This window comes from Rhinolophus ferrumequinum, assembly GCF_004115265.2.
Source record: "Rhinolophus ferrumequinum isolate MPI-CBG mRhiFer1 chromosome 5 unlocalized genomic scaffold, mRhiFer1_v1.p scaffold_110_arrow_ctg1, whole genome shotgun sequence".
In the NCBI taxonomy this organism is placed as follows: domain Eukaryota; kingdom Metazoa; phylum Chordata; class Mammalia; order Chiroptera; family Rhinolophidae; genus Rhinolophus; species Rhinolophus ferrumequinum.
This window is the reverse complement of record NW_022680355.1, coordinates 13,338,191-13,364,676: the sequence shown is the minus strand read 5'-3', so window position 1 is coordinate 13,364,676 and position 26,486 is coordinate 13,338,191. Positions and strand designations below refer to the sequence as shown.

The 26,486-nt window shown below is 38.1% G+C and overlaps 1 protein-coding gene across 2 annotated transcripts in view; it reads left to right on the top strand.

Annotated features, from left to right (window-relative positions):
- The window catches only part of KIN (Kin17 DNA and RNA binding protein), a 28,650-nt gene extending 2,215 nt beyond the window's left edge, over positions 1–26,435 (top strand). The window contains exons 2-13 of one of the 2 annotated variants that reach the window (XM_033100611.1): positions 1,575–1,669; positions 5,363–5,406; positions 5,491–5,613; positions 6,414–6,595; positions 7,377–7,425; positions 8,344–8,401; positions 11,577–11,706; positions 14,198–14,248; positions 17,133–17,201; positions 18,001–18,100; positions 19,568–19,668; positions 23,324–23,655. In XM_033100611.1, the coding sequence (XP_032956502.1) occupies positions 1,575–1,669; positions 5,363–5,406; positions 5,491–5,613; positions 6,414–6,595; positions 7,377–7,425; positions 8,344–8,401; positions 11,577–11,706; positions 14,198–14,248; positions 17,133–17,201; positions 18,001–18,100; positions 19,568–19,668; positions 23,324–23,386 (1,065 nt within the window). In that variant the 3' untranslated portion in view covers positions 23,387–23,655. Of the gene's footprint in view, positions 1–1,574; positions 1,670–5,362; positions 5,407–5,490; positions 5,614–6,413; positions 6,596–7,376; positions 7,426–8,343; positions 8,402–11,576; positions 11,707–14,197; positions 14,249–17,132; positions 17,202–18,000; positions 18,101–19,567; positions 19,669–23,323 lie in introns of both variants that reach the window. The other variant, XM_033100612.1, reaches the window with a different exon arrangement.
- The last annotated feature ends 51 nt before the right edge of the window (positions 26,436–26,486 follow it).

Genomic DNA, 26,486 nt, shown 5'->3' with positions numbered 1-26,486 from the left:
GAAGTAGTATTTTCTCTCTTGCAAGAGCGAGTAACTAGTGGAGTGATTCTTTGGAATCATGGCCATATATCTATTTTCCCATCAACCTACCTACATGTGTTTTAGCAACTTTGCCTGAGTCAGTTATTTCATTAGGAGCTGCAAAGTGGTTATTTTTCTAATTCTTTGTGCATTTCTTATTGGCTGTCAATTATTTGTAAAAATGAGCTTCTCATCAGCTAGTTTTGGGTTATTCTCACATGTTATCCTGCAATACAATTCCTATGGGAAAGGGAAAAGAAATGCTTAATCTTTCTCCTTAAGGCATTTGCGGTGGTCCTGGCCTCTTTGCCCCCAGATCTGTTCATTGCCCTTCACTACCAGGGAGTCCAGCCTGGGGGAGGAGAAGTTGACCCCTATAAATTCCCTCCTCTGTCTTCTGTCTCGATATTGGAAGATAGAGGGGGAGAAAGGTCAGATCTAGAGTATTCCCTTCCTTCCTTGGATTTCCAGGATTTAATAACATTATTTTGTTTTCACTTTGACTTATTTTTAATTTGGGGAAAATGGGACTGGTGTTTCATTTATGAGACTGATACTAAGTTTTCTTTTAAGATATATTTAAGTAAGAGAGATGCAAAGATGAGCAAGAATTTTGTAGGAGGTCTGTGGATGACTGAAGATTAGGAAAGTACCCTAAGCAAGATTCAGTGTGAAATCAGGACAATGGCAATGGGACGAAGAAGAGGTTACGGAGAAGGCTGAGTAGACCTAATGACGAATGGAAAGTGGGATGAAGGAGAAGACACTGGGAAACAATCCTCGTCCTGGCGTGGTGACTGGGTGTAGAATAGTGCTGTTCATTGAGATGCGGGGTCAGGAGAGGCACGTTTTTCATTTCTATTACTAGTGAAGAATCAGGTTCAAGTGGTAAGTAGAACAGATACAAAGTCAAAACTTACATGTTTTTAACAATCATCTGAAGACGATACAGATTTAGTATGTTTAACATGAGGTTCTGTAATATGTAATAACGTATTTTGAGGTAGTAGACTTCGGGGGGCTATCACTCTGTGAGGGGTGTAAATGTCTACTCATTATGTTGAAACTATAACAATAAAAAAATTGATGTATTTTGGATAATGAGATAAAGGAAAGGAAGAGTGAGTGAAAAATGGTTTCCTTAGTGGAAATTCACTAATGACCTATTTTATTTCACTATATCCCTCGAAATGCTTCCATAACTCTCTGTATGAAGTAGGTACTCAATAGGAATTGGTTAAATTTAGTCAAAAACAACAACAAAAAAAAACAAATTCACTCTTCTGCTACTTTGCCCAGTAATGTTTCTAAAGTACTGTTTTTCTGTCTCTTTAATCCTGGGGATTAGTCTTTGATTAGCAAGGTTGCTAAATTCAACTTCGTAAAAAAAAAAAAAAAAATTTAATGATAGGGTGCTTACAGCTAATGATTTGATTATTTTTTACAATTTATCATCAAAGAGCAGCTTTTTAGGGTTTAATTACATACTTCTACTCAGGGCCCATTACGATGACCTAAGTCAGAATTTAACTACTGCCTTTATGTTTTTGTAGAATGGCTTTAAGTGTCATTGTATGTCTGAATCTCATCAGAGACAACTATTGCTGGCTTCAGAAAATCCTCAGCAGTTTATGGATTATTTTTCAGAGTAAGTAACTCAAAGACATCTTTATCTCATAAGCTTTATTCAGTTGGACATTTAATAGATGCTTAATACTTTATATGTCGGTGGCTCTGTTTATTCCTTACATATTAACATGATAGCTATATTATCTCTGTGCTCAGTTTTTGTCTTCCTTTGCCAATTTATCATAGTATGAAATTGTTAAGAAAATAAAGTTTCTCGCAATTCAGCCTTTCTTTTTCTTCACTTTAGACAAAGGAAACTGTCTTTTAGCCTGATTTTAAATCCTTCAAATCCGAGCCTCTCCATTGTTTTTCTGTGCTTAACTTTCCTTATCTGTAAAATGGGACTAAAAATAGTACACTCTTTTAAGTATTATAGTCCCTTCATATGGTTTATATGAAGATGAAAGGAATTAATACTGTTAAAGTGTTTAGAAGAATGCGCCATACACAATATTAGCTGTTAATTATTATTATTACTATTAATAATTAATCTTGCTTCTATCCATCTCTTTCCAAAAGTCTAGACCTTTTGGTCTTAGGACCAAATTTTACAGTCTTAAAAATTATTGAAGATTCCCAAGAGCTTTTATTTATGTGGGTTATGTCTATTGATACTTGTAGATTAAAACTGAGAAATTTTTGAAAAATATTAATTCATTAAAAATAATAGCAAACATATTACGTGTTAAAATAAATAACATTTTAATGAAAAATAGCTATGTTTTCTAAATCAAAACAAAAAAACAGTGATAAAAGTAGCATTATTTTATATTTCTGCAAATCTCTGCAATGTCTGACTTAATTGATTTTCACATCTGCTTCTTGCATTCATTCTATTTTAGAATGTTTTGGTTGAAGCACGTAAAGAAAGCCAAGCCTTTACATAGAGTTGTAGTTGGAAGGGGGGGACAGAGTATTTTAGTAGTCTTTTCAGATAATTTTGAATATTCCGCTTTGGTATTACATCACAACACAATACGTGGTAATTTCTTAAAAGTTAGTTGCAATGTGGAATTTGAAACCCTATCAGTGAACTTTTCGTACTCTTTTACATTAAAGTACATTGAGTCAAAGTGAAAACTTTGACTCTGGATTGTGTACTCATGCATGATTTTGTAAAGCCATGCACTGGTTATTTGGAAAATGTTGGTTCACTGAGTTACACAGATCTTCCGAATGGTGATACATTTTATTATGCAATATCATAAAATCATATTCATTAATCTCAACATCAGTGTTATCAGAAACATCTTTTAAGTATTTGGAAGCATGTCAAAATCGTGGTAGATATTAGTTTATCAAAATTCAGATTTTTTTCATTAAAGCTCAAATTTTATCATTGGTAACAATTGCTGTAAGTTGTTTTCCTTGACATGACAGTCTCACTTTGTATACTTTAAAGAAAGTTTCTACTGAATATCCAATTTGAAATAACCATAGTTTATGTCAGTCATTCTTTCAAGTAGAGATGGTATTCGGTGAAAAAGGTTCAACTCACAGCTCAAACAATCACACAAGTGCTTTTCCTAAAGATTAACCATCGTCCAGCAGCAGAAGTGCTTTATTCATAATTTTCATTTCATTGCACAGAATATTAGAAGGATGTGTGTACTCGAAGGTTGAGATTTCATGCAAGTAATAATACGTGGTGCTTCATCAAGGACATTCCTGATGCAACTAGCATTGGTTTTCACTGCGAGTGCCAGGCCGTGAAGAATACATTGACTGCTGGTAGTTTGGCATTACTGCCCACTGCCTTGACTTGGCGAAGAGGCCAGTAGGTGTACCCTCCATGGCTTTTATGACACCAAGGCAGACAACACAGTGAAAAAGGCAAAAATTATTTATCAGTCAACCACCTAAAACCATCTTGAATCCCACCGGGTACAAATGGCACACTTTGGGAAATACCAGGTATTCTGGCAAGAGCCGTCTACACTCAGTGCCTTCCTGGGCACTTTCCATTCACAGCTCCGTCCACGGTAGCTGACTTCTGCCTCTCTCAGTCTCCCGAAGTCTTTCTTCCCTTGGGCTTTCTTCAGTGGGTAAGCTTTACTCTCAATTGAAACAGCTCTCCGATTTACATTCTTTCTGATTCCCCTCCTACCACTCCCTCTGAGCTCACTTCCTGCATGAACCCCTCTTCCTCTCCCAGTTCCTTCTGGTTGCCCGCTTGACTTCCTGCAGCCCACTCTGCACAGTCTCCATGAGTTACGTTATTCTGTTACCTTTCTGTTTGGATAAACATACTCCTAAATGGAGCTGTTCACTCCTAACATCTGTCTTGAGTTATAGATTTCTTTTTTCTGAACTATATTCCTGAAGGCTATATCAGAACAAAACAGGACGCTAAAGCTGTTTCTAAAGCTGAGCTTAGAATTTCTAAAGCTGAACTTAGAATTCTCTCCACCCCACCTGCTGGTTATTCTGTGCTGGCTAATAATCACTGCCTCCCGAGACTGCTAAGCTCAGAGCCCTCCAGGAATTCCCTCACATGGGTTCTCCTCTGCAGTGTCCCGTAAGCTTACACCCTTTTTATCCTCTCATCATCTCCTCCTAAAAGGTTCCAGTGACTTCCTCACTGGTATCCCGACCTGCCGCTTTTGCTCCTCCTATACAAGTTCTGTGCCCCTGGTCACAGACCAGTGCGTGCAGCAGAATCACCTTGAGGCCTCAACCTTGAGGGCTGTGGAGACAGCCGGCAGACCCCAGGCCCACTTTCTGATTCACTTGACCGTGGGTGGGGCTGCGGACTTTGCATCTCTATCAAGTTCCCAGGTGATGGCCATGCTGCTGGTCTGGAGACCACACTCTGGGAATTATCCTTGTATACTGTCCACCAGGATTATCTCTGGAAATCACAGACTTTCCCTAATTAACTTCTAAATAAATTATTTTATGCTTTTCTATCATCTGCATAAAAACTAACCTCTTTAATATGACCTTCAAGGCACTGCAAAGGTTAGCCCTAACATTTTCCAGCTATGTCTTCTCCCAGTTTTTCTATTCTATCCCCACTGTCACACTCATTTTTATCGGCCCTCCACATTAGCCAAAGTAGGTTGTCATTCCTCAAACCTGTGATGCTTTCCTGTCTCTACCAGCTGGGAATGGCCTTCTCTTTCTCTTCACTTGTGAAAGTCCTGTTTATACTTTACCACCCATATTAAAGATCACCTCGGCATCTCCCGCAATTCGTTCTATGATGTTTTGTTACATCTCTTTTCCAATTTGACTCCTGTTATGATTGGTTCTGCTAGATTGTAAACTAGGTCAAGATCTGTTTTATTCACCTGTGTTTATCTAGCACTTGACACAGTGGCCTCAGTTCAGAGGGACACGTTGAATGCCAGTGTCTTGTGGAATAAGGGCAGTTGTGGTATCATCAGTAGAACGCAGTTATTATGCCACAGTCAGTAGCGCTAAGAGACTTCATTAAGGACCCTCTCAAAAGACGTGTTGTCACTTTTGCTGCGGCTGATTTGCCAAAACAAAATTTCGACTCCACACTGACTGTTGACTTTAATTCTTGAAAGCTATAATCTTTTGGGATTCTTTCCTTGTTCCATTTGTAAAGATTCATAACAGATATTCACATAGATGTTGCATGTATCGTTTGAGATTTCAAACTGTACGATGGCTTACATTTCAGGAAGGTAATGCTATATATGTGTAGAAATTACCTTCATGCTTTCCTTTCTTTCTCTCCTAGGGAATTCCGCAATGACTTTCTAGAACTTCTCAGGAGACGCTTTGGTGAGCATCTTAAGCATTATGCACATAATAACTTCCTAACCTTACAATCTGCTCAGGGTCAACAGCGTCCTGTTTTGTTCTTAGGCACTAAGAGAGTTCACAACAATATTGTTTACAATGAGTACATCAGCCACCGAGAACACATCCATATGAATGCCACTCAGTGGGAGACGCTGACTGATTTCACCAAGTGGCTGGGCAGAGAAGGTAAGAGTAAGACACACTTGAATAGTGGTGATGGGTCTCCATTGCAGGCAGAGAACGAGTTGTCATCGTTTCTATGGAAATTTACGGAAAAGAGGATGGGTAGGGCGATTAAAACTGGTGGAGAGGGTTGGTTTTGTGTGCTCTAGTCAAGTATCAATGTCTGGAATAGTTCTTTTGACAGTGCCAAGATTTATCACTGAAGTGCCCTCTCACGTAGGTTAAGGATTATTGTCACTCCTCTTCTACCCCCACCCACCGCCATATTCATTGCACTTTAGGAAACTTGCTACTTCTTCTTAATGAGATTTTTACAACTTATGGCTTCTTTTCCCATTTTTAAACTTCATAGAATGAAAAGTTGGGAAGAAGAAAAGAGAAGGAAATTTTGTGTCCATGTATTACTTATTCAGTGTGTTACTCTATTCCATTTTTGTGGACTATTTCTACTTAGTTAAGTTAGCAGAATATCACGTGCTCATTGGACGTTAAATACTTAAACAGTTGAATAATTACTAAACAAGATAATACTTCTTTCACTTGTTTTCCTTTTTTAATTATGTTGCCTCAACCTAGCTCATTAAAAATCAGAATGATAACTTTTTTCTGTTCAAAGAGATAAAATATTCCACTTAAAGTATCTAATTCTCATTATGAACATGGAAAATTCATGTACTGCATGAATGCATGTATTTGAATGAATGAGTAAATAATGCAGAGATAGAGCACATTTATATTTACCTTTAGCTTTGATTATATGCAAATTTATGGTGTCTGGTTTTTTTTGGTGGTTGTTTTTTCAGGCTTGTGCAAAGTGGATGAGACACCAAAGGGCTGGTATATTCAGTACATAGACAGGGACCCAGAAACCATCCGCCGGCAACTGGAACTAGAGAAAAAGAAGAAGCAGGACCTTGATGACGAAGAAAAAACTGCCAAATTTATTGAAGAGCAAGTGAGAAGAGGTCTGGAAGGCAAAGAACAGGTGGGCAACAGTATCATTGAGAGAGGCAACTGAAAAAGGGCCAAAGAAGTAAAACTGCTTTTTTTTTTTAAGCCCAGAATTGTGTTTTATAGATCTAGTTCCATAACTAGGAAGAGAAAAGAAAATGGCCGAGTCTAAAAGCTCGGGCTTTGGAGTTGAGACAAACCTGGGTCCCTTCCTTACTTACGGACTTCACGCTCTTGTAGAATTATATCACCTTCTAAACCTCAGCTTCCTTCTCCTAAAATGAGGCTGTCCTTAATGGGGAAGAAATGGACAGACCATTTGTCCTGAATGTGATGAATGCAGAGCTGGAGGTTGGCAGTGGGGAGGGTAGGGGGCGGGGAAGGGACACGTAGGGGGGCGGCACTACTGGCTGCAGCCTGGGGAGGATGGGAGTGAGTGGAGGTCGCTGTGTACAGCCCCTGGGTTGAGGAGTCTTGGAGAATTAATGGGCAAAACCCATTAGGGAGGGCATGGTGGTGGTTCAGGGCTTAGAATAACTAGATCAAGGCATTTATTTTAATACATCTTTTTTGGGTGCCTCTTGTGTGCCAGGCATGGGGGATACAGCAGTGAACAAAAGATTTACAAATCCTATGAAATAACTCAATCGGAGAATATTTACAGTACGTATAATTTCTTAATTAGGATCTTCATCCTTTTAGAGTTGTATCTTAGAGCTGCCTTGCAACATAGGGAGCAAGTCCTAATTTCGGAATATTGAATGTTGATAGTAAATTCACTTTGAACCAAACCTTCAACCTTCTTCCCCCCTAAGGAGACTCCTATTTTTACGGAATTAAGCAGAGAAAATGATGAAGAAAAAGGTAATTGTACTTTTTTCTTTCTTTTTTTCTAACGTGGATGGTTTTGTATTAGTTCTGCTACCAGCTAGTCACATGTTTGGGAGTAAGACATGGAATCCATCTGGATTGCATTGTTTTCCTCAGTACTAATGAATTGGATGTGATGCCCTCAGCTACAAGAAACAAAATAACAACACCCACTGAGCTCAACCTAGACAATAAGGAGAGATCTTGCCATACCAAGAGTCCCAGAGGTAGGGTAGTTCAGGATGTCATACTATCAGGAGCTGGACACGAGGTGGCTGCCAGTACCGCCATCATCTGCAGACCGAGCATTGTCCAGACGATGACAGAGAGCATGTCTCCTCTCTCCCGGAGTCCCCTATGAGCGAGGAAACTTTTCCTAGAAGACACAAGACACCCCTCCTGTAGATTTCCTTTTGAATGTCATTGGCCAGACTGTCATGTGTCCACTTCACAAACAGTCACTGTGAAAGGCAATGAGATTATCTTGATTGGTTTAGACCCAAAGGTACTACCTTGTAATCCCATCCCCTTGGGCGTGGGCTTTCAACTCATTCAGTTGTGAATTTTGGGGTGACACAAGCATTCATACCATAGCATCCTCTGAGCCATGTGTGATAGGTGTGGACATCTAAACAAAACTGGATTCCTGCTGGTGAGGGGAGCAGGGGCAGTGGGCTGGAGAGGCAGCCAACGCTGTCTGCCACAGCTCAGTCATAGGAAGGTCTTTCCCTGCCCTGTCAGCGTCCATCCAGCACATTCTACAGGAATTTGTGATCTCTGGAGAGGAGCATTCCGGCTCTCATCTATTCAGAATGTTCATGAATTTGTATGTGGATATATTGTGGTATCTTATTTGCTAAGTTTTATTACAGTTTTCCTGAAATACCTGGAACACCAATTGTTCTCTTCTAGTTACATTTAATTTGAATAAAGGAGCATGTAGTTCAGCGGCAGCATCTTCCAAGTCAAGGTGAGTGAGCCACATGAACAGGTACCTTAGAGCTTGAGAATTGTGGGAAATGTCCATTACTATTATTTCAAAAGCAGCAGTGTTGTGAATTACCTTTTCTGGTTGTAATTTTCATTTTGGGGTTTTGTTTGATGGTTGGTTGGGTTTTTTGTGTGTGTGTGGTTTTTGTAGCAGCTGTTTTTTTCCTTAGTTGCCTGTCGTAAGATGATTCTGTCTTTTGAGGAAAGGCTCATTTTGATTAAAGACTTCACATGGATGAACTGTTGCTTCTCTGTGAATCCTGCAGTCTATGGTTCCCTCTATGCTTCTGCAATACTGTTTCTTTTTCTATCATAGCCTGCTTAGCAAGTTTAAATGTTAGCTGGGTATACGTTTTGTGTTTTACCTGCTGTGTTAAGATTTTCCGAGACTAGAGACTAAGTTATTGACCCGTCTCCTCCATACAAGCATCTAGTATAGTATAAATCCACTAGTAGGCACTCAGTAATAATTGCCTTTCTTTCTAGATGGTGTAGTATAGGCAGGAGTCCAGAAACTCTTTCTGCAAAGGGCCACATAGTAAATATCTTAGACATTGTTGGCCATATAATTCTTTGTCACAACCACTTAACTCTGCTGTCAGAGTGAGAAAGCAACCATAGGCAACACATAAGCGAATGGATGTGGCTGTGTTCCAGTAAAATCATATTTATAAAAACAGGCCGCAGGCTGGATTTGACCCTGAGGCTGTAGTTTGCAAAACCCTGGATTAGCATGTAGTCAGGTACTTCTATCCACTTGTGTTCTTTTTTCTTCTAGTTCTTACATATTCTTTCACCAAATATTTATTCACTATTTGTTATGTGCAGTGCATTCGGTTTAGTTAAAGAGGTTAAAAAGCTAAATATAAAAGAAGATATTCAGGAAGGTACCAGTATGTACAAGAATTGTTTTAAGCTGGATGATATTTTCTATTTTACTTAGCATTTTACATGTTGTTTATTTAGGGCCTAACTCAGGGTGTTTTGTTTGCTTTTTTGTTTTGTTTTTTTGGTTAGTTTATAGACTACACTAAATGATTGCCTAGGAGAATTGAAGGAAATGGGTAGGCCGAGTCAACAGTGTATAACTGCTTCTGAATGACTTGCCAAATGTCTTAGCTTTGATCAAAACATTTTAGAATTAACACCTACCGCCGCATTTCCCCGAAAATAAGACCTAGCCGGACAATCAGCTCTAATGCATCTTTTGGAGCAAAAATTAATATAAGACCGATATTATATTATTATATTATATTATATTTATTATATTATATTGACTTGGTCTTATGTTAATTTTTGCTCCAAAAGACGCATTAGAGCTGATTGTCCAGCTAGGTCTTATTTTCCGGGAAACACGGTATATGAGGTATCATGAAGAAATTGGTCGGATGGTTCTATGTGTGGCACATTTGAAAAATCTTTTCCAAATATTCATCTGATATGACCTGGAAGACAGGCTTGAATATATCATATCACACATGTTATGTGGTTTTAGACCCTGATGTATTTATTTCTCTCCATTCTCCTTTATTATCTGTTATTCGTAAGTGTAGATAAATTTTAAGATTGGTCCCAGTGGCCCCCAAATTGGTCACCCTTGTATTAGTTTTCTACGACTGCTATAATTAATTACTACAAACTAGGTGGCTTGAAATTGTGGCAATCTGTTCTGTCTCTGGAGGCCACAATTCTGAAATTGAGGTGTCTGCAGAGCTGTGCTCTCTCCAGAGGCTCAGACGAGAGTGGGTTCCTCACCTCTTACAGCTTCTGGTGGCTGCTGGCATTCCTTGGCCTGTGGCTACATCCTCCAGTCTTCAAATTTCTCTTTGCTGCATCATCACATCATCTTCTCTGCATGTCACATCTCCCTCGGTTCTTCTCTTAAAAGAACGCTCTAATACTACCTTTAAATGTCTTTTTTAAGAAAACGTACAAATAATGGAAAATAATTCTATTGTATTTTCTATTTATCACACTTTTTTTCTTGGTTATCTCTGTGGTAGCTTTGTGCGAATATTCTTTGTTTCACATTTTGTAAATATGACAGATTAAATAATTAGACTGATAAGATTCATTTAGTCAGCAAATGTTGAGCATCTATTTTATGTGAATCATGAGATAGTTACTGCTACTTAATAGGGAAAAAAAGGTTTATATATATATTTATATGTATTTTTTTTGTGTAATATAAACCAAATATAAGTACATATATATGTATATATATTATATATGTATATATGTCATATATATGTATATATATAATATATGTGTGTGTGTATATATACATACATATATATATATACTTATATAGTACGTTCCCTAGTATGACAGAAAAGTTGTATATACAAATGATTGCAATAGAAGGTGGAGTGTGATATATGCCACAAAATGCTATGGCAGTTCAAAAAACGACAATCCAAGAAGCCTCATGGAGAACAAGATAAATGCAGAGATTATTTTAGGTATAAAATAGGCATGTGCAAATTTGCAAAAGCATGAAGCACAGGACATGGCTCAGTCAATAGCAAATTGTTTGCAATGGCCAGTGAACATAATAAGTCAGGGTAAGTATTCCGAGGCCGGTGGTGACGATCTTATGTCAGCACTACAAAATTTAGAATTTACACTGTCAACTCGAGCTAGTCAGGAGCAATCAACAATATTTAAGCGACACATTGAGATCTTCGCTTTAAAAACATAGAACTGACGGTAATGTGCTAGGCTTCTACCAGTCATTTTACAAACATCTTAGTTAATCCTTGCACTTGAGCTGGGTCACATTATCATCCGCATTTATGGGTGAGGAATGGAGGCTTAGCAAAGCCAATTGCTCCAGTTTCTAGCAGAAGTAGCCTCAAAGCCTGATCTGCCTCACGCCGGCACCAATACTGTCGTCACTGCTGAGCCGATTATTCTGGCACTATTATAACTGAAGGGGTGAGGTGACGGCAGGAGGGGGTTAGAGACCGGAAGGGGTACCCGTCCTCCTGTGCCTGTAGTTCGGTAAGGGACACAGACGGCTCCTTCCTTGTTTTGACTAATCTATTATAAATGAATCACGTAAAAGATGTCTTCTGTGCTGTTCGTTATGCACATTATACAGCCTCCATCTGTGCGTACTTTTTGTTAACAAGCACGGCTCCTCTTTTCTTCAGTTCTTTGGGACCCAGTGCACTGAAGTTGATAGAGACTACAGCATCGGTGAAACGGAAAGAGTCTTCTCAGAGCTCAGCTCAACCAAAAGAAAAGAAGAAAAAGAAATCTGCACTCGATGAAATCATGGAGGTACAGTGCACAAGCTGCCTATCAACACTTTAGTGTTAGAGGAATAATGCAGTTTAAATTAGAGAAACTGAAATAGTTTCACCATTATTAGATTCATGTAAAGTTAGAAATTGTGCATATACTAGGTGAGGGAAAAGGAGCTGAGATGCAGTTCCATCTGCATAGAGTTGGAATCCCCCACCGAGGTTTAGTTTCTTGCCTCAGGTACTGTCTGCAGAACTCTCCATGCAGCTATGGGCAGTAGAGGTCAGTGAGAAGGACTTTGGTGGTAATGGAAGCTGGAAATGAAAGCTGGTCTCCTTCTGTGGTTCTGTGAAATCGGCACCCTCCATGGTCCCACCCCCCCAATCTGTGCTCTCCTCTTGTCTGACTTCCACTTACTGCCTCCTAGCCAGCAGGAGAAGGCTGTGACATAGCTTTAATTGGATTTAACCTCATGGCTAAGTTTATGTGATCGATCATCGAAAACCTGTGATTATCTGGATCTGGGGCCATACTTTCTACCTGGAACTTGGAGCCGTTCTGCAGAAGGTTCTTAGTACACCCCTGAATATTCCTTCCTCCCTCCCAACACATGACCTTACTTTATCAGTAAATTTATGAGATAAGTGCAAGAGAAGAGAAATTCTTAGGCAACGAGAAAGGATAAATGGATCCAAGAAGCAACTTCCTTTTTCTGCAATGTCATTTCCTCTAGTCTCCCCATCCCTTTTCTTCCACCATGAAGGGAGGGAGGTCACTCTTTGGTCTTCCTTGTTTCTGAGTCCACACCAGGCAGGGCAGTCTGGAAGCTTGAAGAGTAATATGACTGCACTGTGAGATGTGCTCATCCCATCGTTCAACAAACAGTGAGTCGCTGTTACGGACTAGACATGGTGCGAGATCCTGGGTCTGCGCGTAGGAGAAAAACAGTGCCTGTGTGTCATGCAGCTTTCATTCTATTGAGAGAGACATTCTGTGAACAAGTGAACCAGTGAATAAGTAATGACAGAATGCTACGTGCCAAAGAGGGCTGAGGGCAGGGATTGCGGAGATGGCTTGCGAAAAGGTTCTAAGGTGGGAAAGGTCTCTAATTCTAGCATCTGAAGGAAAGAGCCATGTCTCCGGATGAGCATGGTGAGCACAAGAATGTCACAGGCCATGACAAGAGTTTTTAAATTTAATTCAAAGGCAAATGGAAAGCCAGATCTACCTGCTTTGAATATAATCTGTGCTAAATTTAGAATAGTCTTTGTTCATATTGTAAAGTTGGAGAAATTAAAATGAGGTTTAGAATCAACTGAAGAATCACACTGTTCCGTCCCCTTGAAAGTTGGTATTTTGGGTTCTAAGTCTTAGCAGTTGAGAAAGAAGATGGCGTGAGGTAGAGCCACAATGGTCAGCCTGTTCTCTTTTCATTTGGTCACGCTTTTAGTGATGATACATCTCTGCTGGTTGTATGTTTCTTCCCTCTGTTCACAAGCTGGATTATCCTTATCCAACAGGGAAGCTCTTTTTCGCCATCAGAGTATCCTTAACCTTGCTGTGCTAAATTGCTCTGTAACTGTTGTGTTTTTACCACATGAAAACAACGCCTGTTTTCCAGCTTGTCACAGTGACATGGGAGGAGGCAGGGAGAGGGCCGTATAGGACTGGCAGATGGCCTTGCCCAAGGCGAGGTGGTTTGTGTTTATTTTCTTGGTCAATTGATTTGTTTTATCACATTTTTTTCCTTCAGTCCAGATTTCGTTTTTTAAATCAAAGACTAATTGCAAAAAAAAAAAAATGTTTATTTGTATTTACCAGAGCATACAAATTATATCACTGATCTTCTGTGAAGTATGTGTTTTACAAGGTGTGACAATTACGTTCATGAACTTGTTGCAACGATGTTGCTAACTAACGTTTTTTGATAACAGAAGGATTATTCATTGTGAATTTGTATCAACTGGACAGTTAACCAAAAGTTTACTATTTGGAAGTGCTGACAACGCTGTGATAAAAAAGTTAGACGACCTGAACTTTTCCCCAACAATTCATGGCTCTTGCATCACGACAATGCACCAGCTCACACGGCACTGTCTGTGAGGGAGTTTTTAGCCAGTAAACAAATAACTGTATTGGAACATCCTCCCTACTCGCCTGATCTGGCCCCCAATGACTTCTTTCTTTACGTGAAAATTAAGCAAATACTGAAAAAGACATTTTGATGAAATTCAGAACATCAAGGGTAATATGACCACAGCTCTGATAGCCATTCCAGAAAAAGAGTTCCAGAATTGCTTTGAAGGGTGGACTAGGCACTGGCATCAGTGTCATAGCTTCCCAAGGGGAGTCATTCGAAGGTGACCATAGTGATTTTCAGCAATGACGTATGGAGCACTTTTTCTAGGATGAGTTCATGAACTTAATTGTCTCACCTCATATGTTGTTCTTCTGCTAAATAGAATGTTGCTTGAAATGAATTAGGATTTTGAAGAGATCATTTTATATTTGTCTTCGTGTCCTATAGATTGAAGAGGGAAAGAAAAGGGCTTCCCGAACAGACTACTGGCTGCAGCCCGTATGTATTCAGCTGGAGCTCCCCCTAAGTTCTAAATGTATTTGCAAGTGAATGATTTCAATAGCATTTGGTATAAATGACTAAATTTCTCAACTATGTATAACTTTGATAGCAAGACCTATGACTTCAATGAGATTTTTTTTCATCTTTGATCTTTAATTATTGGTTGCACCTGTATTGGAGGATGACTTCATGTTTATGGGCTGGTAATATTCCTTGATTTTAATGCCAAACTTGTTTATGGGCACCTTAAATTTAAGCCTGGAATTATTTTCCATTTTCACTATAAAACAAAAGATTTTAGTTTCAGAAATGAGATTAAAAAATAGAATTGCAAATGCAGAAGTCCTTGTTTTCAACTTATCTTAGTGAACTTAGAATGCCCCTTTAGGTACTTTGTCAAAAAAAAACAACAAAACAGGTTTCAATTTACAAACTCAAGGAAAGCTTTGTATTTTGCTCCTTATTATTGCTTATTACTTTAAGATAATAATTTTATAATAATTTGAAAACATTTAAATAATTTTTAAAATTGTTATTTATTGATGCACTGTTTTGAACTTACAGAGATGTGAAGTTCGTATAAAACCTTCAGGGTGCCTTATTCTTAAGGAAGCTGGTTTAATCAGTAGCACGAGAATGAAAAGTAGTATGTTATTTAGGTAATTTCTGATTTGAAAAATAATAATAATAGCCTGCAAGGTCAAGAAGTCCAAAGTTCTGATTCAGATCTTCATCGTCATTCTGCTACTAGGCCTGAAAATAATTTAGCATCCATGCCTTAGTTTATATCCTTATGTAGTAGAAAACATTTCTACCTGGTGATCATGTGACAGATCATAAAATAAGTTATTTGATACCAAAACACTTGCTGTGTTCAATGGGAAATACGCATTTTGTATGAATTGTTTCGGTTAATTCTCATCAGCCCAGGTAATTACTGTTATTATTCTGTTTTATAGGTGAGAATAAGCATAAAGTATTTGAGTAATTTCCTCAAGGCCATTTAGTAAGTGGTGAGCCAGGATTTCCCTGGCCACCTGACTCAGTAGATTGTATTCTCAACTAGTAAACAATACTGCTTCCTGGGAAGCGTAACTCACCCTGACTCTCTCTGAGAAGTTTGGGTTAAGATTCATAAAGGAAGGACCTGTAGGGAAAAAACCAACCATCCATGAATTATTTTCCTTTTTCCAGTTAGAGTAGTTAGCATTTGAATATTAATAGTTTTATATATTTATGAAAATGTAATCAAGAGTTTTGCTTAAAGCAGTAGTTCTTAACCAGGAGTGATTAAGAAAATTTTTCCTATGCTTACCTTAGTCTCCATAATAGCAAACATCATGCATGGTGCAATTTATTGCACACACCCATCCTCTGAGACAGAAGCTTAGGGTCCTATAGGCCATGGGATTTCAAACTACGCAGGCTCCGGTAGTACTGCCATCTAGCCTCCTGGTGTGAAATGCATAGATATGGTCACTAACCTCCCAGGTGAATCTGATATGTGACCCTTGGTGAAGAACCATTGGTTTACAGGAAAAAGAAAACAAACTAAAAGCAAAAAAAGAAAGGCAAAGTATTCCAAGTTTTAGTTAGTCCCAAAATTCTCTTTCCACTGCCAAAACTTTCGGTTAAATTTTATTTTCTGTTGATAATTTTCTCATCTGGTAAATTGTTCAGATTTTCTTCATACTTCCCCTCACAGAGTATTAGGTTACAAGTGACAGTCAAACAACAGTGCTCTGATGACTCAGTGTATCTCCTATTTTGAAAAACGCAATGTTTGTTTTTCAACATAGATAGAGATAGACTGGGAAGCTTCATTTGTTAAACTCAGAAAAGACAGTTTTTGAACAGATCTATTGCAAACGTGTCAAAAAGTCAAATGATATAATGAGTTACCTTTAAGTTTTAAGAATGTGTACCCATGAGGGCCTATGAGAAATTCAGTCCCGAAATACTCTGACTAAATCAGAGAAGCTGTCTAGGCATTATTTGGCTTATTTGGAAAGTAGACAAGACACTTAAGAATAAGGCCCGTCAAGTCTTCTCTTAGACACGTCTTCCTACTATTGAATATCCTCCCCACAAAGTCCTTACTGAATTTTTATTAACATAATTTTTAGCATGGCTTAATGGAGTACTTGTGACCACCTACTGCCTACTATAGTTGCTCAAAGTAGCAAATGTAGAATTATAGTGAGTATTGCAGCAAGTTAGGCGATGTCATTTTTACTATCAGTCATTACACAGCTAACCCACACTAGGAAAACGAGAAAGAAGCACGTCAGAATGCATTATTATGCAATAAGCCCAGCTTTCTCTCCCATTCCAGAATTAGTTGCTTAGAAGAACGATACTTTTAGCTGGAGCTAATCTGGAACAACCCCGCTTGTAGCAAAAACTCAAAGCAGCATACGGAGGAAAAAACACTGTGGACAGTGTCATGTCCTGGGACTTCCCTGGGAGACTGGCTGGCTGCGTTTTTATCAGCAGTGAACACCAACAGTATAAAATCCTTGATACTTTTCACTTCCTGGGATGGACAGAAGCTGTCTATGAAAGACATGAATTAATAGAGTTGAGATTTATTTATAGGTAAAGGTCCTAGATTTCAAGAAACTTGCACTTTGGAAGTCTGCCATTAGATGTATATTTTTCCCCTTGGTAACCGTGTTGAAGCAAAAAAGAAAGAAAGAATGAAAGATTAGTAAGAAAACGCCATCATTGGGAAGGCTTAGAACTCCAAAATTTCCTATTTAGCGGAGCAGTTATATTTTATGATGATTTTTGGTGAACATGGTTTAAAAGGAAGGAGTAAAACGGAAAAGATAATCTATATCTTTCCTTTCATCTTTATTTTTTTATTGTTATTTTGTAGGAAATCATTGTGAAAATTATAACCAAAAAACTTGGAGAGAAATATCATAAGAAAAAGGGCATTGTTAAGGTAAGAACATAGTTATGAATGGAATCTGTGAAAAGGGCTGATGGGTGACTGAGTAAAGCCATTTTGGCATGCCTTAAAAATAAAGTCATAGTAGCGGAAAGCATCTGTCTAAGGTTCTTGATGGTTCGTTCCATAAAAGGAAAGTTGTATTCCTAATGGTTGGAAAGATGTGTCATTTTCAACCACCATTTATACTTAACCTTGGTCTGCTTTCTTACTGGAGCAAATAGTGTGTATGAAATCCCACTGGTACCCCTTAAACTCAGCGGGCACGCCTTCCTAACGAATAAGATGCGTTCTCTTTATTGACGACGGGCAATATAATTATGTCCTCAGGATTCCAAGGAGGACTTCCTTGTGTTTGGCCTGAGAGATGGTCTTTTGGCCGCTGTAGGATTTTAAAGTTTAAAAATCAACACCCCAGTCCTTTTCTCCCTTTTGCTTTTCCTGAATCTGGTTTCATTGAGCGCCCAGCCTGTGCATGCATAAATTGCCCTTCCACTGTACTGGAAGCTGGGCAAAATTATCCCTCTCATTATATTTCTTAAAGTCTTGTTCTAAGATCACCAGCCTTTTATTCTTTCCCAATGAAAACCTTAAACTAAGCTTTGAATTGAATTTTTTATTAAGAAACATAGATTGAGAAATCGTATACAGAATTTATAAAACAGTGTCATTTATGGAAGGAGTTACTCTTTTGACTAGAATTTCACTTGTTTTCATTTTACTGATTTCTGTCCTTTGAAATTTGTATTCACATATCTCGTCTATTTTTTAAATTGTTGATTTTACATGACAGGAAGTAATTGACAGATACACAGCTGTTGTAAAGATGATTGATTCTGGAGACAAGCTGAAACTTGACCAGACTCACTTAGAAACAGTAATTCCTGCACCAGGTAAACCTTTTTTGCAGACCAATTAATGCAAATACCAACAAAATGAGTGATTTCTTTTGTTAAACTGTAGATTTTGAGATTACCTGATAGTTACAGAGACGAGCTTCCGTTTTAGCAACTGCTAGTATAGCTGATCCTATTTCATTTCAGGTGACATGGTAGTTTGCCAGTCCTCTGAGAAGCTATTTGTGGCATGAATAAATTAGCCTTCCTAAAGTTATTTTTTTCCAGAAGCAAAACACAGACATGTCTTGAAAAATTCAGCCATATTAGGGTTATTATTAATATATTTAGGTACCTGAGCTACCGTGTTTCCCTGAAAATAAGACCGGGTCTTATATTAAGTTTTGCTCCAAAAGACGCATTAGGGCTTATGTTCAGGGGATGTCATCCTGAAAAATCATGTTAGGACTTATTTTCCAGTTAGGTCTTATTTTTGGGAAAACACGGTAGTAAAAGTCAGTATTATTTTGCTTTTGCTTTTCCTTAATTATCCCGATCATTTGGGCACTAGCACAATATCTAGTGTTAATGCTACTTTGGTCAGCTCGTTTGTCCGACCCAGTCTCTTGGCGATAGATATCATTGCTGCCACAATGATAATGTTAGTCTCTAAAATTTTGCTTCTCAGATCCTTTATATTTTCCCTCTAAAATAAAACTCATTTAATGGATTAAAAATATTTTTTTCAGCTTTAGTGAGATGTAATTGACATTCAGTAAGCTGGACTTGTATAAAGTATACAATTTGGTAAGCTTTAAAACATGACTGCTGTCATGAAACCATTCCTGAAATCAAGACAATAAATGTGTCATTAGCCCCCCAAAGTTTTCTCATTTCCCTTTATAATCCTTCTCTCCCACCCCTCCAGTGGCCTCCTGACTTCCCACGGGCAACCATTCATCTCCTTTCGTTACTGTGTGTTTATCGAGTCACCTGTTTGTAGACATTTGGGATGTTTATAGTTTTGGGTTGTTAGAAATAAAACTGCTGTGAACGTTCACATGCAAGTGTTTGTGTGGCCATATGATTTCTTTTCTATTGGGAAAATACTTAGAAATGGAATGGCTTAGTCATATGATAAGCATATGTTTACTCTTTTATGAAACCGCCAACCCATCTTAAGATTTTAAAAAGAGACACAGTAAAGCAAGCAAGTTTTTTTCTGATTACTTGTGGACTCTGAGCTTTTCCTCCAACTATTATACCTTACACACCTTGCAATCTAAAATGAAAACATATCCCTTTGACAAATAAGTGGGGAAAAAAAATGAGGAGTCTTACAATATTATAGTAATCAAAGTATCTACAACTATACTTTAGAATATTACAGTTTTTAAGTGATTAAGAACTTCTAAGAGAAGGACTTTGTTTTTCGTTATATTCATTCAGTACATTTTGCTGTAACAAAGTAGAAGAAAAAAGTAGACCTTTTCTTTGCATTCGGTGTTGTATTTTCTATTGTAGGAAAAAGAATTCTCGTTTTAAATGGAGGCTACAGAGGAAATGAAGGTACCTTAGAATCCATCAATGAGAAGACATTTTCAGCTACTATAGTCATCGAAACTGTAAGTGTGTTTACACAAAGACAGAAATTCCAAAATGCTCTGAAAATGTGCCATTTTTCTTTTGTTGGATTGATCTTTGTTTTATTTTAGAGTTTGGGTTTTTTGTTTGCCTTCTCTCCTACTTGGAAATCTGTTAAGTAAGCTTATTTTCTCTAGTGACTACCATTGCTAGAGCATTTTATTTTCTGATTAAAAAGGAAATGTATATGTCTGTTCAGGCTGCTGTAACAGAATACCACAGACTGGGTGGCTTATAAACAACAGAAATGTATTTCTCCTAGTTCTGAGGGCTAGAAGTCCAAGATCAAGCACTGGTAGATTTTCTTCCTGGTTCATGTGTCCTCACATGGTGGAAGGGACAAGGGAACTCTCTGGGGTCCCTTTATAAAGGCAGAAATCCATTTATGGGGGCTCGCTCCCATGACCTTATGACCTCCCAAAGGCTCCACCTCCAAATACCATCACATTGGGCATTAACTTGCAACATATGAATTCTGGGTGGGTCACATTCAGTCTACAGCAATATTCACTGTGCAAATACAATTTAATATAAATAATTTTTTAAATTACCCATAATCTCCCAGCCAAGTGATAACCCCCATGAATATTTTGGTCTGTTCCTTTCTAGTCTTTTATTTTATAAAATTGTATACAATATGTAGTTTCATCTCCGAACGTTTTTGCTCTCGTATCTAATAATATAAAACTCAGTTTGGCATGGTATAATTAGTGGGGAATGTAGAGTCATAATTAATGGGGGGAAAGCCAGAGGTCAATTTTTTCAAACGCCCCTACTCCTTTCATAAAGGATTAAGGGAGAAGAGATCAATAAAATAATTCATTTAAAGAAATCTGACATCAAAGATTGCTTACTGATTTAGAACTGCTAGTTCACTGACCGGTCTGTGTGTAAGGCCATGGGGGACTTAAGACGTCTTTAGCAGGAAAGATCTGAAACGTGCTTCTTCCCCACTGCCTAATTTTTTTTTAGGACTCTGAACTATGCATTATTTATCTTTATCTCTAAATGAAAGACTTCTTCATCTCCAGTACAGTTAAGTGTTCATATTTTGGAGAGCCTGATGAAAGTTCTAATCTCTCTCTGAAAAAATTGCACACAACTGCCAAATTTTATGTTTTATCTTAAGGAGTTCCTAGGCCCCTAAACCCCTGTATGGATTGGTTAGAGAATTGTGTCTCAGGAAGGTTTTCTGGGAAAAGCATTTGGGTCTTTGTTTGAGAGAGATCACATTTTAAGTAAATTAGGCCTTTTATTTTATTTTTTTTTCCCTGACTCTGACAATACTAACCTAGAAACTGTCATATAAACTATAAGAGAAAAAAAGGATATTGAAGATTTTATCAGTCTGGCTGAACAGATTGAGATTTTTTTAAGTCAGTAAGTTTTTCTCTGAGTCAATCAGTGTAAGTCATGGGAAATCTCCCACTTCCATGGCAGGTTGGTCCTCCTCCACTTTTTAATTTTATAATACTATCCAATTTAGATGCTGTCTCAGGTTTTCATCTCAAAGAAACACAAAACAACTAATTACCACTGAGGCTATTCCTAAGTCCCATCCGGATACCTTTGGTTTACAGTTTGTATGATTTTCAAGAACTGGAAACCCCCAGTTTCATCTTTCTTTCTAATGCCTTAGTTGCTTACAGAGCTGTACTGAGATAGAAGCTAGGGGGAAATCCACATAAAAACCCTGCTGGTTGGTTGCAAAGCAGCATGTACTTTTGGAAGAGGAATCCCACCTGCTTATTCTTTGTTGTTGTTTTTTTTCATTTTTGTTTTGCTGCCTGCCTCCATATTAAAAAAAAAAAAAGTCTGTGTTTCTGGTGCTGTGTCTCTCTTATGTCCCAGGTTTTCTCCAAGACACTGCCATGAAACACACGAACTTTTCAAGTGATTTCTCCTGCTTTTTTTTTTTTTTTAATCATTTCTGGCATCTTAATTTTGCGTCAGTATCATAATATTTGAAATTTTTATATTTATTAAGCAGATTTAAAAATAGTTAACAAATTGTTCAAAAATAGCCTCAGTTTTTTAGCTATTTAAAGCCTAGTTAATGCAAACGACTAGCTCCCTTCTTCTCCCCCAGCCTCATAGTCTTATCATAAAAGTGTAATTGACCCTAAGCTTTTAAACTCGATAACGTAAGATTCAGCCTGGGTCACGCTTTATCTGGGAACCTACTTCCCGTACATATAATCATTATGATCATATTAAAAGAATGGCGTCTTAGAAAGCCTCCTGAAGGGAAGGCATGTGTCTCAGTAAAAAATGTTAGAATTTCACTTCAGAATTGGAGTCCTTATCATCACCATCATTTTCTATTTTGCAAGGAAGGGGACCAACTTTTAAATTTTAGCCAAAAGATTTAATACTGAGTTGAAAATTATTGAGCTTATACTCAGAGTATGTTCTGGGTATTGTTCTGAGCCCTTTATATGTATTGACTCGTTTATATTTACCAACAACCCAGTAATATAGGTACTTTATTATTCCCCACTAGGGGATAATGGAGCACAGAGGGTTTAGTCACTTGAGGAGGGCGGGATTTGAACTTGGGCAGTCCAGGTCCAGGGCCCATATTCTTAGACTCTATGTTCTCAGGTTGTGTCAGCTCTTATGATAGGTACTGTCTTTCATATCTAGTTGTTGCCTTTCCCTTTTTGTTGGATATGAGGAGAAGATGAAAATATGTTTAAAGTTGGACTCAGTTTCTGTAATAAAGACCAGCCCAATTGTCACAGCCAAACCGGACAAACATGTTTGAGTATTTATATTGCTTAAAATAATATTTGCTGGAAAGGAAGAAAGGAAGGGAGGGAAGGAGGAACAGAAGGGAGGGAGGGAGGGAGGGAGCGAGGGAGGAAGGGAGGGAAGGAAGGAAGGAAGGAAGGAAGGAAGGAAGGAAGGAAGGAAGGAAGGAAGGAAGGAAGGAAGAAGAAAGGAAAGAAGGAAGGAAGGAAGGAAGGAAGGAAGGAAGGAAGGAAGGAAGGAAGGAAGAAAAAAAGGAGAGAAAGAAATGATCAAATTGATAATGGTATAAACATAACAGAGGTTTACTTCTTAAGCTAAAAATCCAAAATCGTGTTCATGATCAGGGAACAGCTCTGTTCTAAGAGGTAATAAGAGGTAATTGTGAGCCTGGGGTCCTTCCAACTTGTGGGTGGCTCTACCATCCTCAACAAGTGGCTTTTACAGCTGTCATGTTGTGTGCTTCGGGCGGACCAAGGGGGAGCTTTGGATTGAGGGTAGAGGACAGCATGGCCTGGGCTTGGCGGGGGCACACATCCTTCTGTTCACGTCCGTGGGCTGCTCCATGGCCACACCTAACCACACGGGGAGTTAGGAGATCTAACTATTTATCCAGGAGGCAGAGGAGATGGTGAACAGCTGGCAGATCCCGCTGCAGTATCTAGTGATAACAGTTTTCAGATACCATTGAAGAATGTGTGTTAGTTCTTAATGAGAATGCCATAGAATGTTCTTAAAATTTACAGCGATAGAAACGTTAGCATCCTGGATGGTATTTTCAGGGTATGGAAAAGGCAAATTTGTATTCAAAAGTGTAGTGTCATTTTCGTGTCTTTTAAGTACTTGTGTGTTTTTAACCTTTTCCTCAATTATTTTAATTTGTAGGGCCCTTTAAAAGGACGCAGAGTTGAAGGAATTCAGTATGAAGACATTTCCAAACTTGCTTGAGTTTGAAAATTTGTTAACGGCATATTAAAGTCCTAAAGCATCAAATTGGTGTTCACCAAGGCATTATGAGACTCTACTGTGTGAGGGTGTTTCTTTTGTATAAACCAATGGATTTATTTAACTATTACTGTATAGTTGTTTAGCGAAACTTAAGAGAAAAATCTAATTATGTCTCATGAAGTATCAAAACCATGTAAATTTGTCCTTGTTATTTTTATTTTCTTTGTAATATTTCCTTGATTTTTAATCTTCATTAAAAGAATGTTATTGTAAAGTGTTTTATACAATACGATTTAGAATCATATAACGAGGAAATTCTTCATATACGCTAAATTTATATTTTTGTAGTAAAGTAGTAACGTTGAATTGTAAATATAAATATACATTTTCAAAAGTTAAACTAAATAGCAGCTTTATTGAGATATAATTCACACACCATATAATATCACCCATGTAATACGTACGATTTCAGTGGTTTTTGGTATATTTGTAGAGTTGTACAGCCATCACCACTATCTGATTTTAGATCATTTTCATCCTCCCAACAAGAAACCCTGTCCCTGAGTCACTCCTTCTCCCTCTCTCTCCAGCCCCTGGCAGCCGCTAATCGACTTTCTGTCTCTAAGGGTTTGCTTGTTCTTGACATTCATACACATGGAATCATACAATACGTGGTCCGGCTTCTTTCACTCAGCATGTTTTCAAGGTTCATCCATGTATCCATGTGGCGTGTATCAGGCTTCATTCCTTTTTTTTCCCCCACTTCGTTCCTTTTTATTGCTGAACAGCAATAAAATGGAAATTATATGGATGGACTTTTTTTATCCATTCATCAGTTGATGGACATTGTGGTTGTTTTCACCTTGGGGCTATTATGAATACTGTGAACATTCGTGTACAAGATTCAGTGTGAACACATGCTTTCCGTTCCTGGGAGTGGAGTTGCTGAGTCACACTGTAACTCATGGGATTTCCTGTTTAACATTCTGTGGAACTGCCAGACTGTTCCAAAGGGGCTGTACCATTTGCCATCCCACCAGCAATGTTGAACTATACATTTTTTAAATAAGTAGAACCATGTATTATTCAGGGATGCATAAAACAGGAAACCGACCTCACATTTGCTTATGCACAAAAAAATAAAAGGAAAGGAAATTTCTAGTTCATGTAACTGAAAAGGAGCAGACCTTAGCTCCACGTGCAGTGGGACTCAGAGAGTGTGAGCAGCCTTATCAGGGCTGGGCCTTCACTGAGTCTGTGGAGTCACTTCCAGCTGGGATAAGGCTGAAGAAAAGATGCTACTGTTTATGGTATGAAGTGATCCTTTAAAGCATGGAGAACGACTTGCCTAAGACTTCATACCACTAAGTTCGAAAATAACTCCTGGCGAACAGTATTAATAAGATTATTTTACAGGCAATGAATTTTAAAACACTAGCTTTCATCAAAGTATTGATAATTTGAATAACATGGATTTGATTTGAAATCTAGTCCTTTCGTTAGGACTCTAATGTTCAATAGCTGGCATGTAAATATGTACCCCAGCATTTTCATCATCCTAAAAGCAACAGAGCACATAGAAAATACCAGGACTCAAATTAAACTTAGCTAAAGAAGTTTTAAAGTTAAAATTTTTACCAACTAACAATTACAAGAACCCACTTTTGAAGTTTGGGTTGAATATTAGCATTTTAAGATTAGTATTTTTGAAATAGGAAATAGAGAAGATGTACTTTTTTTTTTTTAATGTATCATAGGTGACCAATTTTTATGGAAGAATAAAACTAAAAGGCAATGCCACTTACCTCTTCAGTACTGAGACTGGATTATAGAAATGATTGTATTTATTTAATATTTTACAATTAGGTCAAAAGATAATCACTCACTTTTTCAAATGTGGGTTGGGTATTCCAAGAAAGAGTTTTCGCTACTTTCTAAAATGAAAAAGTATTTTTATCAAATTATGGAGAGAAAATTTCATAAAAATGCATCTTAAAAACTTTTAAGTGTAATTTTATCACTTTGGCCTTTGAAAGTGTGCCCATTTTAGGAACTGATTCTTAAAAGAAAGTTACAAACGAAGGAAAGCACAGAATTACAATGGGTAAGACTTGGATTGTATCACCAAAATCTACACAGGCATCATAAAGTCAGTCACCCAATTTCACTTTAAACTTGTTTATATTGCCTTATAAATGTCATTAACCTTTTGTTTGGACACAATTTACTAGTTAATCTATTTTGAAATAAATCTAATCATAAAATGAAGTGGCTTTACTCTTAGGAATCACTTAACTACAATTAAATCAAAGGTCTACAGGGAGTACTAAGGAAGTGTTGGTGTTCGAGATCTATTAAATTTGTGCTTCACAGAGGACTTCCAGAGCACTGGGAACTGTGATTCTGTCAGAATTCATAGTAACATTAACACTGTGTGCAGTAAGCCATCAGAGATAATATCCTGAGCAATTTTAAATATGTGAAGAATTTGGGAGCAACAAAATCTCCAAGGTGATCTTAGAATAATGTCAGGGAGGACTGTTACAGGATTATAATTTAATCAGAAGACACCTACCCAATTGTATTTTTATTTTATTTGGAGAACGGCTAGCTGGTCAACTAAGACCTTGTTACGGCTTATTTTATGTGTCAACTTAGATGGGCCCTGGGGGGACCCTGAGAGTTGGTCAAACGGGTTTTTTATACTCGGTGTGTCTATGGGGGTGTTTTGAAATCTACATTTAAAAAGGTAGACTGAGCGAAACAGATTGCCCTCCTTAAGGTGGGTGGGCCTCAGCCAATCAGTTGAAGGCCTGAATAGAACAAAAAACTGACCCTCCCCCAAGTGACTGCCTTTGGACTTCACCTGCAACATTGGTTCTTCCTGCCTAATGGCCTTTGAACCAGAACATCTTTCCTTGGGTCCCCTGCACCATTGGCCCACCCTGCATGTGTATACATATCTCCTATTGGCTCTGTTTCTCTGGAGAACCCCTGACTTACACAGGCCTCAGGGACTAAAACATGGCTCCGAGGCCAACACTGGAGGGAATCTCGGCTAAGTGTATTGGGCCTTCACAGGTACTCTGGGCAAGGCTAT